The sequence below is a fragment of the Aspergillus steynii genome (genome assembly GCF_002849105.1).
Source record: "Aspergillus steynii IBT 23096 chromosome Unknown P170scaffold_1, whole genome shotgun sequence".
Lineage (NCBI taxonomy): Eukaryota > Fungi > Ascomycota > Eurotiomycetes > Eurotiales > Aspergillaceae > Aspergillus > Aspergillus steynii.
Window position 1 is genome coordinate 1,802,093 of NW_020194398.1, and position 17,433 is coordinate 1,819,525.

The 17,433-nt window shown below is 52.4% G+C and overlaps 6 protein-coding genes across 6 annotated transcripts; 2 read left to right on the plus strand and 4 right to left on the minus strand.

Moving 5' to 3' along the window:
- Window positions 1-164: 164 nt before the first annotated feature.
- P170DRAFT_469700 (putative Ste20-like serine/threonine protein kinase) lies at window positions 165-2,348 on the minus strand (the record flags this gene model as incomplete). Its single annotated transcript, XM_024852671.1, has 4 exons — window positions 165-1,765; window positions 1,822-2,138; window positions 2,212-2,242; window positions 2,297-2,348. 4 exons carry the CDS (start codon window positions 2,346-2,348, stop codon window positions 165-167), a joined length of 2,001 nt encoding a protein of 666 aa, XP_024709539.1.
- Window positions 2,349-3,151: 803 nt separating this feature from the next.
- On the minus strand, window positions 3,152-5,232 carry P170DRAFT_460437 (DNA-protein crosslink repair co-factor UBX5). The gene is made up of 2 exons (XM_024851940.1): window positions 4,496-5,232; window positions 3,152-4,409 (listed from the first exon to the last, which is right to left on the minus strand). The coding sequence occupies exons 1-2, from the start codon at window positions 4,977-4,979 to the stop codon at window positions 3,316-3,318; spliced, it is 1,578 nt and encodes a 525-aa protein (XP_024709540.1). The 5' UTR covers window positions 4,980-5,232; the 3' UTR covers window positions 3,152-3,315.
- Window positions 5,233-5,598: 366 nt separating this feature from the next.
- Window positions 5,599-7,851, plus strand: P170DRAFT_397430 (AAA family ATPase CDC6). The gene is made up of 3 exons (XM_024846175.1): window positions 5,599-5,705; window positions 5,767-6,012; window positions 6,061-7,851. The coding sequence occupies exons 1-3, from the start codon at window positions 5,654-5,656 to the stop codon at window positions 7,647-7,649; spliced, it is 1,887 nt and encodes a 628-aa protein (XP_024709541.1). The 5' UTR covers window positions 5,599-5,653; the 3' UTR covers window positions 7,650-7,851.
- A 568-nt stretch (window positions 7,852-8,419) lies between these two features.
- P170DRAFT_442366 (GTPase-activating protein RGD2) lies at window positions 8,420-11,310 on the minus strand (the record flags this gene model as incomplete). Its single annotated transcript, XM_024850459.1, has 5 exons — window positions 8,420-9,405; window positions 9,459-9,644; window positions 9,701-9,796; window positions 9,853-10,996; window positions 11,083-11,310. 5 exons carry the CDS (start codon window positions 11,308-11,310, stop codon window positions 8,420-8,422), a joined length of 2,640 nt encoding a protein of 879 aa, XP_024709542.1.
- A 986-nt stretch (window positions 11,311-12,296) lies between these two features.
- P170DRAFT_431875 (amino acid permease GAP1) lies at window positions 12,297-14,707 on the minus strand. Its single transcript, XM_024848136.1, has 3 exons — window positions 13,964-14,707; window positions 13,472-13,889; window positions 12,297-13,419 (listed from the first exon to the last, which is right to left on the minus strand). Exons 1-3 carry the CDS (start codon window positions 14,244-14,246, stop codon window positions 12,357-12,359), a joined length of 1,764 nt encoding a protein of 587 aa, XP_024709543.1. The 5' UTR covers window positions 14,247-14,707; the 3' UTR covers window positions 12,297-12,356.
- A 1,248-nt stretch (window positions 14,708-15,955) lies between these two features.
- Window positions 15,956-16,553, plus strand: P170DRAFT_11234 (uncharacterized protein). Its single transcript, XM_024842323.1, has one exon. The coding sequence runs from the start codon at window positions 16,097-16,099 to the stop codon at window positions 16,436-16,438; it is 342 nt and encodes a 113-aa protein (XP_024709544.1). The 5' UTR covers window positions 15,956-16,096; the 3' UTR covers window positions 16,439-16,553.
- Window positions 16,554-17,433: the final 880 nt, after the last annotated feature.

Sequence of the window (17,433 nt, forward strand, 5' to 3'; positions counted from 1 at the left end):
AGCATAATCGCACGAGGCCGCTTCATTTATGCAAAGGCTTAAATTAAAAGCTTGATAAAAAAGAAAAGAAAAGAAAAAGGCAGTGACACCGCTTGAGTTGGAGATAAAATGCTGTTGGTAAATATGCCTTAATAGGGAGAGCGAAGTGGCGGTTTAGAGCCCCATTACGGTCTTGTCGAAGCTGATTCTTCGTCAGGCTCGATCCGGACGAGTACTTCTTCTAGGAACCCTTCCAGGAACGAGTTGACATGTGCCCCCATTCCGATGGGGGCTTCGTTGTCCCAGCGCTCAATTCTGGCAAACATGCCGCTCAAATCGCTGACCATGGATTCTATCATTCCATGGACATACTCTCGGCGGGACTGGAGCTCATAGGAATCCATTCGGTTTTCGCTGCCCTCCGGGGGCATATTGCGCGAAAGAAGTTCCAGGCGACGGGCACGACGACGGGTGGCCGCTTTCAGAGCAGGCAAAATAACACTGTTCAACGCCGTCACCTCGCCCGACGATGGCGTTCCTCCTTGATTCTGTAAACTGGCGTCGATTGTTTGATGCAGCTGATGAAAGTTTGGCTTAAGGCCGGGAGGATACTGGTCACGTAACGGTGATTGCTGGGGTCGTTGCGGATTCGGCTGGGGTGATATGTGCCGTGGAGTCGGTAAAGGGCGAGCCTGTGGTTGATGATTCAATTGAGGATGAGGTCGTGATTCTAGGACTGGCCTTTGGTGCTGGTCTGGAGTATTTCGAGAGGGTTGCATAGGCGCTTTTGTAGGTAAGGGTCTAGATTCATGTGCGGTCGGAGCGGCATTTCGATAATTCGAGGCAGGCATGGGAGTGTTTGGGGTACTGTCAATTTGCAAGAAAGAGAGGTCTTGTGCCAGAGACTTTTGCAGCGCTTTGTCGTAATCACTACCAAGGCTTTCCCTTGCGTGTTGAGGGGCTGGTTTTTGAAGGCGAGAAGGCGTCTGGGGTGAGCTTTCTGCCGGCAATTGTTTCACTGGTGATGGTGGCAGTGAAACCTTGGTGGGTGAAGCTTGCGGTGCAGCAGCTCGAGCGTCTTTCATATTCATAGGCCTTTGCGGAATACCGTGGATCGGTCCCTTCTGAGGCTCATCTTTCAAACCCCACTCGGCGGTTTCGTGATCGCGGGTGTTGACGTCGGTCTCCTTCATCGGCTTCAAGCCTGGTGGTCGTCCAACAGGACGAACGGTACCAAAGTCCCAAAGATCGTCATCATCATCGTTATCGACCCTTGGGGAACGCGATGAAGGCTCAGGAAGGAAGTCCTCCTCGTCATCAGCATTCTTGTTACCGTTCTTCATATTCCAGCGCTCGTAGGTCTCAATAAGCTCTGTCAGATACGTCGTCCTCCGTCCTCGTTTTATGAATGGATGTTCGAGCAGTTCCTTTGCAGATGGTCGCTCTCGAGGATCCCGGCGCAAACACAGCTCGACGAAGTTTTTAAAAGCTCTGCTGTAATTGCCATGCAGAGTAGGAGGTGGGTTCTTGGGAATGAGAAATAGAACCTTCATAGGGTGGATGTCCGAGTAAGGGGGCTCCCCGTTGGCCAACTCAATTGCCGTGATCCCCAGGGACCAAATATCGGCCTTGTAGTCATAGCCTGACTGTTTTATGACCTCCGGCGCCATCCAGAAAGGAGTGCCGACGAACGTATTCTTTTTTGTCATAGTAGCTGAAAGCTGACTGGAAACCCCGAAGTCCGCCAGTTTTACTTGGCCATTGGCCGTCAGAAGGATGTTTGCAGCTGCCAGCAATGTCAACGGGACGTCGGGAGAGCAGAGTGGAGACAAATCGGGGTACCTTTGATATCACGATGCAGTTTCTTGTCGCTATGCAAGTAGTCTAGCCCTCGAAGAAGCTCTCTGAGAATGATCGTAATGTAGTCCTCGGTGAGTTTCCCCGCACGCATCAAGTCGGAGCAACTCCCGCCGGAGCAGAACTCCATGACAATCCACAAACTTGATCCTTTCAAGAACGAACCATGATATTTTGTCACGTATGGGGAGTTTAGCTCCGACAGAATAGCGATTTCTTGGATGATGTCCTCGACTTCATCTTCGGCATTTTCCACATCGATGATTTTGATTGCGACAGAATCACCACTGCGCCTGTCGAGTCTATAGGGGGAAAGCCGGGTTAGAATTACTATGAAATGAATTCTGGTACTCGAAGTTGGGGGGGGGCAAATACCCTTTATAGACACGTCCGAAGCTTCCACCGCCTGTATACTAATTAGAGAAACGAATATCACAATCTCGAGTAAGCAAATACGGACCGATGCAGTTTTGCTTCATGTAGATTGTTTCCGGGTCCACTAAGCCTTCCATTTTGGCGGTGCTCGAATATTGTCGGCAAGTATTTAGTCCTGTGGCACATAAAAAACATCAGAATAGAGCTGCCGCAGGTCGAGGATTGAGGCGGGTAATTCAGCGGGCAAAAAGAGGACTCGAGGCGCATATTTAAAATGAGATGCGAAGGAGAAATAGTGCGTGTAGAACCAGGAGGCACCAACTAGATCAACCGCGAGCAGTGATTGATGGCCTAGAACGGGCTAGGAGGGGAGGGATTCTAGATGAACCACGGACGGGAAAAAGGCAATTGACAAGGTTGTCGAAGGGATTGTATTATTGGAAAATTGACTCGCAGATCACTATGCCTGGGTGAAGCGAACGCCGGGCTGGATAGTGACTTACTATTTTTCCAAGATGAAGAGATCCCTTGCCCGATGGGAATTGGGGCAGTTGGCCATGAAGGGAGGTCAAACAGGCAGGCAGGTAAATAAATAAATAACAATAGCTGGGCCCAAGCGGTTGACTTGCAGAACCCTGGACCGAAAGTAGCTAGTCTCCTTGCTTCCAGGCAAACGGGCGTCCACGTCAGAGGAAGCGGACTAGAGAGCAGACTAGTGGTTCTCGGAGGAGAGAGAGGGAGAGGGAGGGGGAGGGAGGAGAGAAGATGACAAGAAGGGATGAACGATGCGATAATCCCCGTCGAGATTCTTAATTGATTGGCGCCCGCGCGGGGTGGATTGTGCCGGGCGGTCTGCAGGGCGGCGAGCAGCTTATCTCCTAATCTCCTGTACTGATCTACATCTACTAGGTGCTAACTAAATTGCATGTACTTGTCATATCGTGAATTGATCTAACATGGCCGCTATCGAGTATTAACCCCCCGGAGAACTTCCCCCCCCTTCTAAAAACATCCCGTGCAGATACCGAGATCAATCCAGCTGGCCCAGACAGAAATCTTCGAGTCAAAATGCCTTGCGTCAATCAAAGAGAATGGTCTTCCCCCCTACTCTTCCAAGTAACCGATCATCACGGTCCCATTCTTTAACCCGGCGTCTGCCACAGTCGTACCGAGAGAATCGATCAAGTTGCGGCCCAAAGAGTTGAGTTCAAACTCCACGCCGGCTTTTTCGGGCAGCGGCGGCTCGGCCTTGAGCCATTCATATATCCGCTGAACCGGATCGGCCAACGAAAAGCGCCGGATGACTCTCCCAGACGGGTGTCGGAATTGAATGCGCGTAGTCGTGGCCGGGTCTGCAGGAGGCTCGGTGTGCGGCCGATCGCCCGGAATGGACGAGAACGGCGAGGCCTCGGCGGCGGCCGATTCACCTTGGTCGCCCATGTCAATGTCTCCCGCATCAGCGACTCTGCCCTTGCCCTTCACATCATCGGTACTGCGAGTCAGATCGTCCGGATCCTCCATCTTGGCAGCCTGCGCGGCTTCGGCCCCGAGGCTGTTTCTCATGGCCATCTCCAACATCTCCTCCTCCGTCATAGCATCGATGCTCTTTTCCTTCTGCTCGGGTTTCCGCTTGGCCACGGGATTCCGAACGTTGTGGTTGAGGCTGTATCGGTCGAGAAACTCGTGAAGCTGCATGAGAAAGTCCGCCGCTTTAATTACGGGTGGCCCCGACCAGACCTTCATCTGTTCCCCGGTGCGCGGATCCACGATGGCAATATTAGGGTAATTGTCAGAAACGTCGCTGCCCTGGAAGTAGTACTGCAGGTAGGGCGAAGCCCGGGGATCGTCCTTGGAATATTGCAGGAATATGAAATGTTCTTTGACCGTGTCTCGGACCCCGGGGTCTTTCCAGAGATCCCTGTTCAGCACCTGGCAGTCAAAAATGGAAGAATCTTGGATGTTGACCAACAGCCATTTCTCGCTGTCGCGTCCTTCCTGCCGGGCCAAGTCCCATGGGAGCCGGGACATGATCTCGAATGGCGGACGATACATTTCGGCGAGCATGTTCGACTTGTTTGACGAGTCAGAAGCCCCACCTGTTGCTTCCGACAGCCTCTCACGATGGGTTCTGTCGTTGTCGTTGTCTTCTGCGGTCCAGATCGAGGCACTGTCTCTCTGATTAAAGATACCGGGCCGGTCTAGTTCCAGCTAGTAAGCAACCGGGTTTAAACAAGGAATAAAAATAGAAATGAAACAAAGAGAAAGAAACAAGGGATAGACTCACTGCCTCGTTGCCGTGCACGTAATTGACCCAAGATACTTGCGTGCATATCGCCATCGTCCATTTCCGCCTCCGGGCCTACAAGTGTTTCCGTCGTCCGGGCCATTGGAGCGCGCACTCCATCAGAATTATCTTCTCCGCCATACATTTCCTCCTGAAGTCGACGGGCCATGGCAGCATCGTCATCGAATGTAGAGCCGTGCAGATTTTGATTCGGAGGCGCCGACCGGGCTTCGTCCACCGTGACATCGTCATCCGAATCGACATTCACAACCCCAGACTCATGTTGGCGCCCCGCAGAGGGAGGGGCGGCATGAGGGGTCGAAGTTGAGGGTAGTGGTTCCTCCGTCAAGGGCGCACCGCCATTTTCGAAATAAAGCTGCATGGCCTGCTCAATGTTGAAATCGGTTAGTTGCAGGTACTGGGTGGCCAGCTGAGGGCTCGAGCCAGTGATCTCAGTGAACTGGGCCACCACATCGCCGTCCATGGCGGGCAAAGAGCGTTTCCGATGGTATTTGGTTGGGATTTGAAGTTGGACTCGGGGGAGGGATGGCGACTTCAGCTGCTTGAGATGGAAGAGAGCATGCAGCAAGATATGATGCAAACAGCTGCAAAATTGGAAAATCGGGCCGTAGACGCTGCTGATGAAAGGAAGACGTAATAGCAGGATAAACGGCGACAGGGCCGAGGGCCAGAACTCGGGGATGGGACGAAAGCCGAAGAAAGGAGTGGAATCGGAGGCAAGTGAGTATAGGACCTTCCGGGCGAAGAATGATTAGGGATTAAGGATTAATATTCAAATGATCGATGTGATCATCCGCCAGGCTGCGGGCGGTGACGCATTTGTTGCGGGACTCCCTGTCTCGGGTACCCATCCTCCGGCCGCCCGCAGCGCCCCGCTATGCAGTTTGCGTCAATGGTCGCTGCCCCGTGCCCGACTGCCCTGGTGCACGTGACTCGATGCGACGCGCGACACGAAACGCGGTTTGGCGCGGCCGGAAAAGGGCGGCAGCCAATTATGCCTCCTTTAGGCTGAAGTACCTTAACTTAGTTATACCCTCCTGCTTCCTCAACCTTTCCTACCTGAGTCGTCATATATCCATACCCACCCCTCCTCTCCCGGCTGCTCTTTCCCCCTCGACGAGTGGTAGCTCTTCCACCATGGCAGCCTCGGTTCTAGGAAAGCGCCAGCGTGGTGCCATTGAGGCAGAAGGTACGCCGTCGTGCTTGCCCTCTGGATCTTTGAACGTTACTAACCATTCCTTTGGTGTTAGCGCCATCATTACCATTGCGCAGCGCAAGCAAGCGCCGGACACAACCACCGCGGATTCTTCGGGAAGATTCAAAGTCCTCTTTGCCGTCTTCTCGCCAGCTGCGATCGAGGGCAAGAAACCCGGACGCCCCACAACACGACTGTCAAGCAGAGACTAAAGAGTTCGCCAACGAGAATGAACAGCCTAAGCCTGTGGATAAAGAGGAGAAAGAGGAGGAACCATCTCGTCCCTCGAAATCGGTCAATGGTAGGTTTACGACCCTTGGTTGCGTTGAATTTGTGTTAATGGGCACAGACGAAAATTCCAAGCCTGTCCTGCTCAAAACCCCCTCCAAATCGAGATTTCGAGATGCGTTAGATTCTCCACCCGTTACACCGAGACACAGAGTTCAAGTCGGAGGAAAGTCCTTGACTCCACGCACTCCTCGGCAATATTCGACTCCTACAACGACCCAAACGATTTACACCAACGCCAGGCAATTATTCGCACGAGGCGCAAACTCGGTTCAGATAGTTGGTCGAGATGCAGAGCGGGAGAAACTGACGTCGTTTATTCAAGACGGTGTGAAGTCACGCCAGGGTGATTGTTTATATGTCAGTGGCCCTCCAGGCACTGGCAAAAGTGCTTTGGTCCAGGAGGTGTGCCGTGCGTTAGACCTCGAGTCTGTGAAAGTTGCACATATCAATTGTGCAAGTATGCGGACTGCGCGCGATGTTTATAGCAAACTCATTGAAGATCTGTGTGAAGACGATCAGGTTTTCAAGAAAAGCGAGACTGAGCGGCTGAAGAGCCTATTCGTTCCGGATAAGAAACATGATGGTTTCTTTCTAGTCACTTTGGATGAGATCGATCATCTTCTAACGGCTGACGCTGGTGTTCTCCAGTCCCTGTTTGAATGGGCATTACACACCAAGTCCAAGCTTATGCTCATTGGGATTGCTAATGCCCTGGATCTAACCGATCGATCTTTACCTCAACTGAAAGCAAAGAACTTGAAACCTCGTCTTCTTCCTTTTCTGCCCTATAATGCCAGTCAAATTGCGAACGTGATCACGAATCGGCTTCGGTCGCTACTGCCCCAAGGTCACAATCACGAACCGACTTTCGTCCCCTTTGCCCAACCGGCAGCCATCATGCTGTGCTCGAAGAAAGTGGCTTCTCAAACTGGAGATTTACGCAAGGCTTTTGAACTCGTCAAACGCGCCATCGACCTCATTGAACAGGAAACGCTTGAGAAGCTTGAAAAGCAGACTGCCGGCTCAGAGTCCCCCTCCAAGACAATTCTCGTCGAAAACAACAATCTCTCATCCCCGGTTAAGACAAAGCACAATCCAACATCATCCTACACAGCTTTCACGGCGCCACGGGCCAGCATTGCTCACGTGGCCCGCATTACTTCGTCTGCTTTCGGCCAGGGAACGGTCCAGCGGCTTCAAAATCTCAATCTTCAGCAAAAGGCGGCAGTTTGTGTTTTGATTGCTCTGGATCGGAAAAAACGCGAGGGAGAGCACCTCGGTACTCCGTCGAAGACCCGACATTCCGTGCCGACTATCAAGCAAATTTTCGACACCTACTGTGTTTTGTGTCGCAAGGACAATCTCCTCCATCCTCTTACTGCGACAGAGTTCAAGGATGTTATCAGCAACCTGGAGACGTTGGGGTTAGTGGGCGAGTATCAGGGTCGAGGTCGAGGCGGCACGGTTTCCGCCGGCTCGGACGTCAGGCGCACTCCTTCGAAGTCGGGCAATGGACCGATGACCCCCAGTAAAACGCTGGATGAGCAAGGCCTCGTTTGCTTTGTTTCACAAAGGGAAATTGAGAGCCAGATTGCAGGACCCGGCGAGGGCATCCTCCGAAGGTTACTCATGGGCCAAGGGCTGTGATACCCAGCCACCCTTTCCTACATTACCGAATGCCTTCTCATGTTTGATTTCTTTCTTTTGTGGTGACCTTTGTCATCTTGCATAGCGTTGCGTCAGATACACACACACATTACACTACTTGGGTACAGCACTGCCTAGCCGAGTGATGGCAAACATTGCCCACTAGGCACATACATTGGTTATGGTACTATAACGAGATAATAAAGAACTGTTCACGATGTAGTTCTACGCCCTCACAGCTTGCCTATTAAAATTGCATGTTTTACAATCAACATCATACACGGGTCGCTTGGATTGAAATGAAATAAAGACATCAGAATGAAGCGCATTGAACAGCAAAACAAAACACAAAATAAAGTCAAAGGTCAAGGGAAAGTAGTTGGAGACATTTATGCATACAAAGCAAATAAATATAAACATACAGAAAAATTGGGTATGTGAAGTATAAGGATGGACTTTATACTTGAATACAAAGAAAAGACAGAAGTTGCCATCATGCGCATCCCAACTTACAAGGCCTGCTGAAAGTATGAGACTCAAATGGTGGGCCACATATCTATGCATCAACGATGAGGACGGAAGAGCTTCACAAGAACGATAGATATGCCTAGCTGCTGTTCAAAGGAAGGTGCGGCCGTCAAAGGAAAAGAGAGAGAAAAAAGAGAAGTCCTGTCCACGTGCAAACGTATGATTTGGTTTATATCTTTCCCCCTTTTCTGGCTGCCGCAAAATAAAAAATCAAGGTGAGTGAGTTATCGACGTCGACGCATTTAATCATCCATTGGCTTGTCTTCCAAAGTTACGCCTTTCGGTGGTTCATTCTCGACCAGGCTGTTTCTCTGGCTTCCAGGCTCAGACTCCCCGCTTGCAACGGTGGGGAAGCTGGACCTGTTGCCTAGACCGGGCTTACGTGTGTAGATGCCGCTAGAGCGAGTCGAAGAGCGCTTCTCGGCATCGTGAGCCGGGGTGGGCGTGGGCGTGGGAGAATCATCTGACGCAGCCGGTGGCGGAGGGCTAGATGTGCCCGAGGAAGGGCTTCCACTAGCAGCGGCGGAGGCCTGAGAATCACTCGAGGTGCCATTGGTGGCAGGCTCGGCGGCGTTGATGTTAACGGTAGACAGTTGTTCATGCCCCGTTGGGGAGCTGTTGCTGCTGGGGACATCAAGGCTGTTTCGGACAATGGTTCTCCTCTCAGTCGGGCTCGTGACGTTGACAGGGAACCGCCCAACCTCCGAGGCACCACTGGATCGGTCACGGCGGTGTTTCCGGGGAGGTGCCGGGCTATTAGCACGGCTGCGATCCATGATAGCGCGAGCGCGAGCCTCCATGGCTGCCCGACGATTACTCTCGTCGGTGCTAATAGCGCGGGGACGATTGTTGGCCGGGCCTCCGATTCCAAGCGCGCTTGATTGCCGCTTCAACTCACCGAAGATGGTGTCCTTGTGAGCAAACAAGTCCCGGATCAGGCGATAACTGTGTCGCTCGTTCATCGTCAGGCTGCTTTCCATGCGTGGACGAAGGACACAAGGAGCCAATGATTGAGCAAGAGAAGAAACGTAGGCTTCGTCAGCAGACGTGAGGTCTATCAAGCGCGTGAAATGGGTCATGATGGCGTCAAGGGTAGCTATGTTGTTGAGACGAAGCTGGCCCAGTGTGCTCTGCAAGACCTTAATTCGTCCTTCTTCCGTGGTCTCATGAGCAGTGGTGGAATAGATGGTCTTGACAATTTCGTAAACTTGGGAGGAAACAAGAGAGTCTGGGTTGCAAGTCAGCAGTTGTGTCGAGGTGTCCAACGAGATCAAAACGCACCCGGCAACTCTAGAAGATACAGCTTCAACACGCTCGCAATAATGGGTATCTCAAATTTCGGTAGCAATTCCCCGTAGTCCACCTTGGAGTTATTCAAAGCAGCCCGCAGGTGGTGTGTCGCTGACAGGGGAACATCGAAAAGCCAGATGGCGCGCCGCGCCTCATCGCCCTCGAGTTCGGGATATCCTAGTGAGAATTCATTAGCATCGATCACATTTCTCTATATGGTGACGCCGACTCACGGTTATCCAGATAGGTCAAAATAGTGGTCACTAGAATAGGAACGCGTTTGCGGTCGGCCCTCGCCCTCGCCTCAAGATCCACGCCGAAAATTTGATCTGACTATATTAGCAACCAAGATGTCTGTGCATGGGTTAATTTTTCAGGCGCATACCTTCTACGGACCCATAGTAGTTTTCATAGGCTTGGACCCGGGGCACAAAGCCTCCAGTGCGGTAGTTTTCGAGAAGATATCTCAGATCTCCCAGTGGCTGGATTGTTTCCTGGTACAACATCATATGATCCACGGTGCTCTGCAGGTTGGGAATGACGTTGCTGACTGCGCCGGAGAAATCAAGAACAACAGCCTTGATTGCTTTCAGTCGGTCCAGTTCACACTGCTCCATGAAACGGAGGTTTTCCACAATCTCCTCTTCGAGCTTGCACCGGATCTGGTCCAATTTCCGGATAGCACCCTTGTACCGCTCATCAGCCTCGCGTGCCTCTCTGCGCAGCTTCTCGGCCGGCGTCTCGTTCGGGTGAGGGTTGTTGAGTGGATTCCAGACTGCCAACATCTCCGAAACGGACGAGATCGGGGATTCGCTGCCGTCTTCGCTCGATGCCATCGAGGTCACACGCATCAAGGGCGTTTTCTTGTCGGGGATGCCAGTGATTTGGAAAACTTTAGGGCGCCACTGGTATCGCATCTTGGAGCTGTTGGCGAAGGTGCTGCCCATGTTGCCCACCAATCGGAGAATGCCGCCGTCGACAAGATCTTGCCCGATTCTCTCAGCATAGGTCATGCTGGTTGCATTCATGTGCTTTTGGGTGTATTCCACAATATCGGCGCCAGACGACGTGTTTTGATAGGTTCCGATGATAGGCACCTTGACGTCGCCCAACTTGATGTTCTCCAGCATGTGCAGCAGCAGTTTTTTGAGATCCTCGGGAGTGTACATGCGATCGCCTATCTCAAGCGGCTCTTCTTCCGGCTCTTGCTCCTCGGGAAGGACGATTTTCGGAGGGTTGGCCTTTGGGCTAGTCTCAGGAGCCTGGAAGGCAAGCTTGTTCTCCTCCTCCAAATCTTCCACCACACGGCACTTGTTGAAATAATGGCTTCGCAGCTTCTTGACCAGTTCAACCTGTTTGGTATGCTCCTTGATGCGGGACTGAAGGTCATCGTGGGAAATTTGGATCCGAGCCTCGTGCTGGTCGCACCAGCGTCGGAATGGCGTAACGACTAATTCACGGATGTTCGATGCGATCTTCTGATGGTTTTTGGCCGATTCGACCATTTCCGTACGAACTCCCTCGTATGCCTGTGATAAATTGCTGCCATATCAGTATACCGACGAACGAACGAGACAAGGCACCCGCCATCTCCACAAAGGGACGAACCACCCACCTTCCGCACACTGGCCCCATCATCCTTCGCAAACCCGGTTGTCATGCGATCGACGCTCGGCGCAATGTCTCCAAGCTTGATACCATATTGGTCTTCCGCATCCGCTCGCATCGAGGCAATTGTGACGATCTGTTTGTTTTCAACAACGCCCTGTTGAAGTTTCCCATAGAGCACCCCGAGCCCCGTGGCGTAGTCGGGCGTCCAGAAGGAATCCGAAAAGCCAGGCATTGTGATCGCTCGGTCGCAGGTGCAACCAGTTCGAAATGAGTTGATCTAATATGGGACACCGCGCGGGCAGTAAAGGGGCATCGAAACTTTGCCCCCAAAGAAAAAGGAATGAGCACGGCCACCAAAAGAAACCCACCAAAAAGCCAACCCGGGCACTTCAGTCAGGTGGATGCCCTGAGAGCACGACGAAGATGTTAGGATGGGGTGTGGAAAGAGCAACAAAGAGCAACTTGCTTCGTTCGCAGCGCCTAGGAGGGGGGGGGATCCAGCTGTTGCGAGTCCTGTCGTCACACGGCGCGGCAGCGAACCAGCATAGGCCCGAGAAGTAAGTATGCGAGGGCGCCTGCGAGCGAGAATGTAGGAGAGAAAGCGCCAGGGAAGGAGTCGACGGGGCACCAGGAGAGAAAGAGGGAAGAAGTCAGTCAGGGGGGCAGGGAAGGACCCGATCAGAGTGGGCGAGGTCGACAGATGACAACGGATGCTTTTGTTGGCCGAGCGAGATCTTTGATGGGCGCTTCTCTTAGGGATCCTTCATCGGTACTGCGTAATTTACCGTCCTGAAACTAGGCCCGTTGCTGCCTCAGCCTCACGTGTTCTCCGCCGGAATGGCTATTTTTGGTCGCGCCGTGAAAGATTACCGACTGAGACATCGGGCGCTGGTAAATTTGGCCGCCCCCCCTGGCCCGCCAACTGCTGGTTACCCGGGCGCTACCTCCTTCAAGTACCGGGCAAGACCCTAAGTCCAAGTCCCACGGAGGTACCCTTACCGTGGTACGCTGGTACCTCCTGTGTACCGTTTTACCGCCGGCGTTAGCGCAATCTGGACCGTTCTCCAGACTGGAGATCAACGGCCTTCATCTACGCCGAGCACGTTGGCAATTTGGGCTGGGAACTTGGGTTGTTTGGTTCCAGAAGACTTGCATGGAGAATATCATTATAGTCATACAACGTTGGAAAAAATAATACGAATAATCATAGACCAGAACCCTCTTGCCCGTCCGCACCAGAGCCCAATTGCTCCGAGCCCCGTCGGCGCCTGGCCTGCGCTAACAGAAAAACTTGTAGAGCTTCTTCCACGCCGGCCACTCCGCCTGCTCCGCCCGCTCTTGCTCGATCAGATATTGAATATCGAGGTCCCGACGTCCGGTCTGCAAATCCATGTCCTTGGCGCGCAGGAAAGGCGTCTTGAAATAGAGTTTATAGGGGATGTAAAAGGCCAACACGACCGGTGCGGCCAGATACACGGAGAAAAAGTTCTCGACCAGCTCGCCCGACGTCATATCGGCGTACCCGATGGGGGAAAAGCCGACCCAGAATTGAGCCACAAGCACGAGGCAGTTGAAACCGAACCCGATCCAAGATCCCACCAGGCCTGGTTGCGAGGTAAACGCCATCTCGTTCAGGCTGTGGCCCTGCACCTTCCAGGCACGACGGAAGCGGATGTGGGACAAGCAGACCGAGCCCCAGGTAAAGATGGACGACAATCCCGAGATGGCCATCATCCACTCGAATGCAACTTCTTGCTTGTCCGAGGCTGCCAAGAAACCGAGCAGGCCAAGGGCCGAGGCAATCAGGATGGCCCAGAGCGGACGGCCCTTGCGATCAATATAGGCCAGGAACCGGGGGGCTTGTCCTTGTTCGGCGAGTGCCGCGAGAGTTCTCGAGGACCCATAAACAGACGAGTTACCAACGGACAGCACCGCTATCATGATCACGACATTCATGATTGAATCAAGCACCGAAATACCGGCATTCTTGATGGCGATCACGAACGGGGATGCTTTGGCATCGGCACTGGAGGCGGCGCTCAACAGTTGGTCGTTGTCGTATGGCACGAGGAGACCGATCAGAGTAAGCGAGACGATGTAGAAGAGAGTAATACGCCAGAAGACCTGCTTCACAGCGGTCGGGAGGGACTTTCGAGGGTTCGCAGTCTCGGCGGCAGCCAAACCAACCAGCTCGGTACCGGCAAAGGCAAAAGCGGCATTGACGAACACACTGCAAAGACCTTTGAAGCCGTGGTTGAAGGCACCAGGACTGTGCCAATACTGTCCACCGATATATCCACCCTTCGGGCCCCCTCCGCAGTTAAGAATGATTCCAAGAATACTGCTCCCATGTCAGTTCGTTGGTACGAGATATCCAGATTGGGCGCACTTACATAAAACCAATCACGGCAATGACCTTGATCAGAGAGAAGACAAACTCGGCTTCACCGTAACCCTTGACACCAAACAAGTTGATGGACACAATGACAGCCCAGAAGATAGCCACCCAAGCTGCGTTGGAAATACTGGACTCCCAGTAGTCGACTGTTATGGACGCAGCAACGATCTCCAGAGGCAGAACCACAAGCCATTGCAGCGCATAGTTCCAGCCCATGGCGAAGCCCCAGGCAGGGTCGATGAAACGAGTTGAGAAGTGGGCGAAGGAACCGGCAACCGGGAAGATGACTGACATCTCACCTAGAGCATGCACTGTGCAATAAAGCATGCAACCGATCAAGGCGTAGGCGATAAGAAGTGATGCTGGACCACCGGTGGCGAGCACTTTTCCGGAACCAACGAAGAGACCCGTACCTATTATCGCACAAATGGAGTCAGCGAGGTACTGCTAACCAGCACGGCGAAGTAGACACAAGGTATGTACATACCAATCGAACCACCAATGGCGATCATCTGTAGATGGCGAGACTTGAGGCTGCGCTGCAGCGGGGAGGCAGCGGTTTGTTCCGCCGCATTTTCGATATCGAAGGACTTTCCGTCCGCACCGGACGAGCCATGAGAGACATGAGCATTTGGGTCTCTCTTAAAACTATCCCATATCCGACGGCCAACGTTTCCGCGGGTGATCTCCGTTTCGCCGTAGGTTGGCGGCGGAGGCGTGTCAGCCGACACCGAGGGCTGAGCCTTGGGCTCAATCACGTCCTTCTCCATAGATGCGTCCAGCAAGGGTCCACGCGAAGATCAAGAGCCGACGACGGACCACAAGCCAAGGAAAGGAGCAGCGCAAGTCACGGGCGCTGAAAGGAAATAATGGGTCTAAGGGAGGGGGAAGGGAGATAAGTGAGATATGGATAAGGGGGACAGAAAGAAGAAGTGGCTTAGGCAAAGGCCAAGCAGACGAGCGGGATGACTGGCAGGTATAACCAATCGAGTCTTTTCAACTGGTAAACCAAAATGCCCAGGGAAGCTAAGAAAGGTGGTCAGCTTGGTAGAAGCGAGAGGGCAGGGAGACGGCTGGGCGCATCGAGTAGAACGACGGAGATTGGAGGGAGCAGAGGATTATTTAAATCAAGCCATCAGGCCGGGTCAACACCCACCTGGACCGGGCAAGCATTATGCGCACGACATGGCAAACGCTTAGCAAAGGGACGGGCTGACCGATGGATGTGCTAGTACGATGTAGTGAGTACGAGGTCGATGGACATCCATGTGGGCTGCACCTCTCCAGCAGGTATCCACGGCGTGGTTCACTATGGGGAAACCTAAAATCCCCGGTCGGATTAACGTAATTTAATTCTGATTAGACTATCGGGCGAGGGATCGAGTAATCGCATTCCCATTACTTGAGGGGAATTGGCTTATTATACATCGCTGTCATTGATAAGTCCGGACTGGCGGGACCTCCGCGCCACCCACAAAGCGGCCGACCAGGGTTTTAAGATAAAAAAAATTGGGAATTAAAAAGGAGAGGGAGAAAGAAGGGTGAAATAGTCAGAGAGAGAAAAAAGAAGACGATAGAAAAAAAAAATAAAAAAGAGAAAGAAAAAAAGAAAAGAAAAGGAAAAAAAAAGAAATCCCAAATACAGCAAACGGGGTAAATAAGCTACAGATCTGTGGATGAGGAAAAAAAGAGACTCGAGGAATAGGAGCCAGGTATGTGCTACTCCGTACAAGCATCTAATGTTCTGTGAGCAAGTTCCCCGAGCGACCCAGGATTCAACAAGACCGTCAACCTTGGAACGGGTCGAGCGTCTTGTTGTCGTGTGATTCCATTGCTATTTCCACCGGTCAATCCTGACTCGACGTTACATTCTCCTTCCTTTCAGGGTCCATCGGAGAGTGGAGTGATCGCAATGGCGCCTAGATATCCCTACAGATGTCAGATACGGAGTGGAAGATTGCCTATTATCGGATGACAGGCTGATAGTTGATAACCCTCCTATCAAGACCAGTTATCGAGGAATCAATTCATAATCGTTTCTGGTCACAGTCCCTTCAGTTTGAAGGCTTCAACCCTGGGAATATGCCTAGATCTGGCCGGACAAACGGTTCTTGGATCCTACGGGCCAATACTACCCTCTTAATTGGTGGCTTCCAGCCTTCCCATCCTGAGTTCTTGACGAAGGAAGTGACCGTACGCAGTAGAGCTGGATCCGGACAAGACCGGATGTTGCCACTCAGGGAAGACCGACCGAAACAAATCAAATAAATAGAATAAAATAATAAAACAACACCCAGTCGAAGCATTGGCCCCTTCCCGAATGAACGCAAGATAGCCATTCGGGCTGGCCTCCCCACCCTGAATCCCCAATCAGAGTCTCCAACGGTCGAGATAAGAGAGATACTTCGGGCTCCCGTAGGAGCACCCAACAGACCTCCTTTTACTGCGTACTGCAGGACCCCTGGTCTTTCCTGACGCACGCCGGCTGGCGTGGCCCCTAGTTGGCGCTGATAACGTTTCGGCCCAAAACGCCTTTGTCCCCCAAGAATGGCTTGTCTACCGACGCTCTACCGAACCTCGCGGGCGGGAATCTAGCCACGGCTTTCTTCATGGCCCCCCTATGGTCCCCCTGGGGTCTTGTCGTTGCTTGGAAGTGCTCGATCATATCTGCTATCTTCCCTTGGCTATCGCCAGAAAGATCGGGGGAATGCTTGGGGGAAAGCTTTTCTTTTCTTTGTTTGGACCGCGAGAGACCTCCAGGGCTGATCCACCGGAAGTTGGCAAATGCATGGAAGCACGGGAGAAAATAGCCATTCCTACGAGGTGGACATCGTACAATACAAACTCAAGACCCGCTCATCCTATCCTTTCTTTTATTTTATTTTATTTTATTTTATTTTATTTATTTATTTATTTATTTATTTATTTTTACCCACCCCAAAAAAGTCCTTCTGAGTACTGAGTCTGCTAGACCGTGGAGGTCAAAGCGGCTTGGTCAGTTCCTTTGTTCAGCTCTAAACTGGCTAAATGTCCGATGGCTGGGAACTTTTCGGTCTTGGGTGGTAGAGACCAGGATTGAGCCGGGCCAACCTTCTCATCTGCAAAGGCATATGTGGCTTGCCTTTCACAAGAAAAACCACACCCATTGAATAATATACAAACTCGCCCGGATAGTCTTGGCTGCATCATTAATATGATCACATTGGCCGCGGCACAGTCAAGTGAAACATGGACGTCTTACAACACCAAGCCGAGGGACTTTCGCAAGCCTCTTGGGTGCTTCACGGCGTTCCCGAAAATACGAACTCAGGTTCGAGCGTGGCGATTTCCAGGTGATTCTGGTTGCCTTCAACCAACGAGACATCATTTCCACGCCGGAATTCTGCAAAGGAGGGGTTGCAACTACCCGTAGCATTCACAGCGTCGCCAGGTGCCATGGCTGTCCCAGGCAATTCCAGCGAGTCATGGTGTTTTGCAGCCCTCCTTTGGTGCAGCCGACCTGACGGGAGTTGGAGGAAAGTAAGTTAGAGTTGGTTTTCCCCGCTGCCAAACGCGGGGACCGACGGAATCCGTTATGTAACGGATTCCACCGAGGGATCCGGGGTAGCTTCACTATCCCGTATTCCCAGTCCCCAGTCCATTTGCCCTTCGCCCCTCCTTTGACCGGTCTGGCCCAAGAACTTCCCCAGTGTCCACATGGCCTGTCGGCTCAAGCCAGCAGAGTACCCGCATACTCATGGATTGTGCTTCTCAACGGGCCACATCTTACCTATTCGGGTACCTCCCAGGCAAGTTCGTTGCTCCAGGGCATGGGCCGAGTCATAAGTACACAAGTCCTTTTCAACCCCGCCAATACCATGCGACGTGTTCTCTCGAGCCTTCCAAGGATCATCTAGTTCGGCGTTTCTCAACCTAGCTCTCTCCTTGCCAACAAAATTGAACCCTCATTCCCACGCG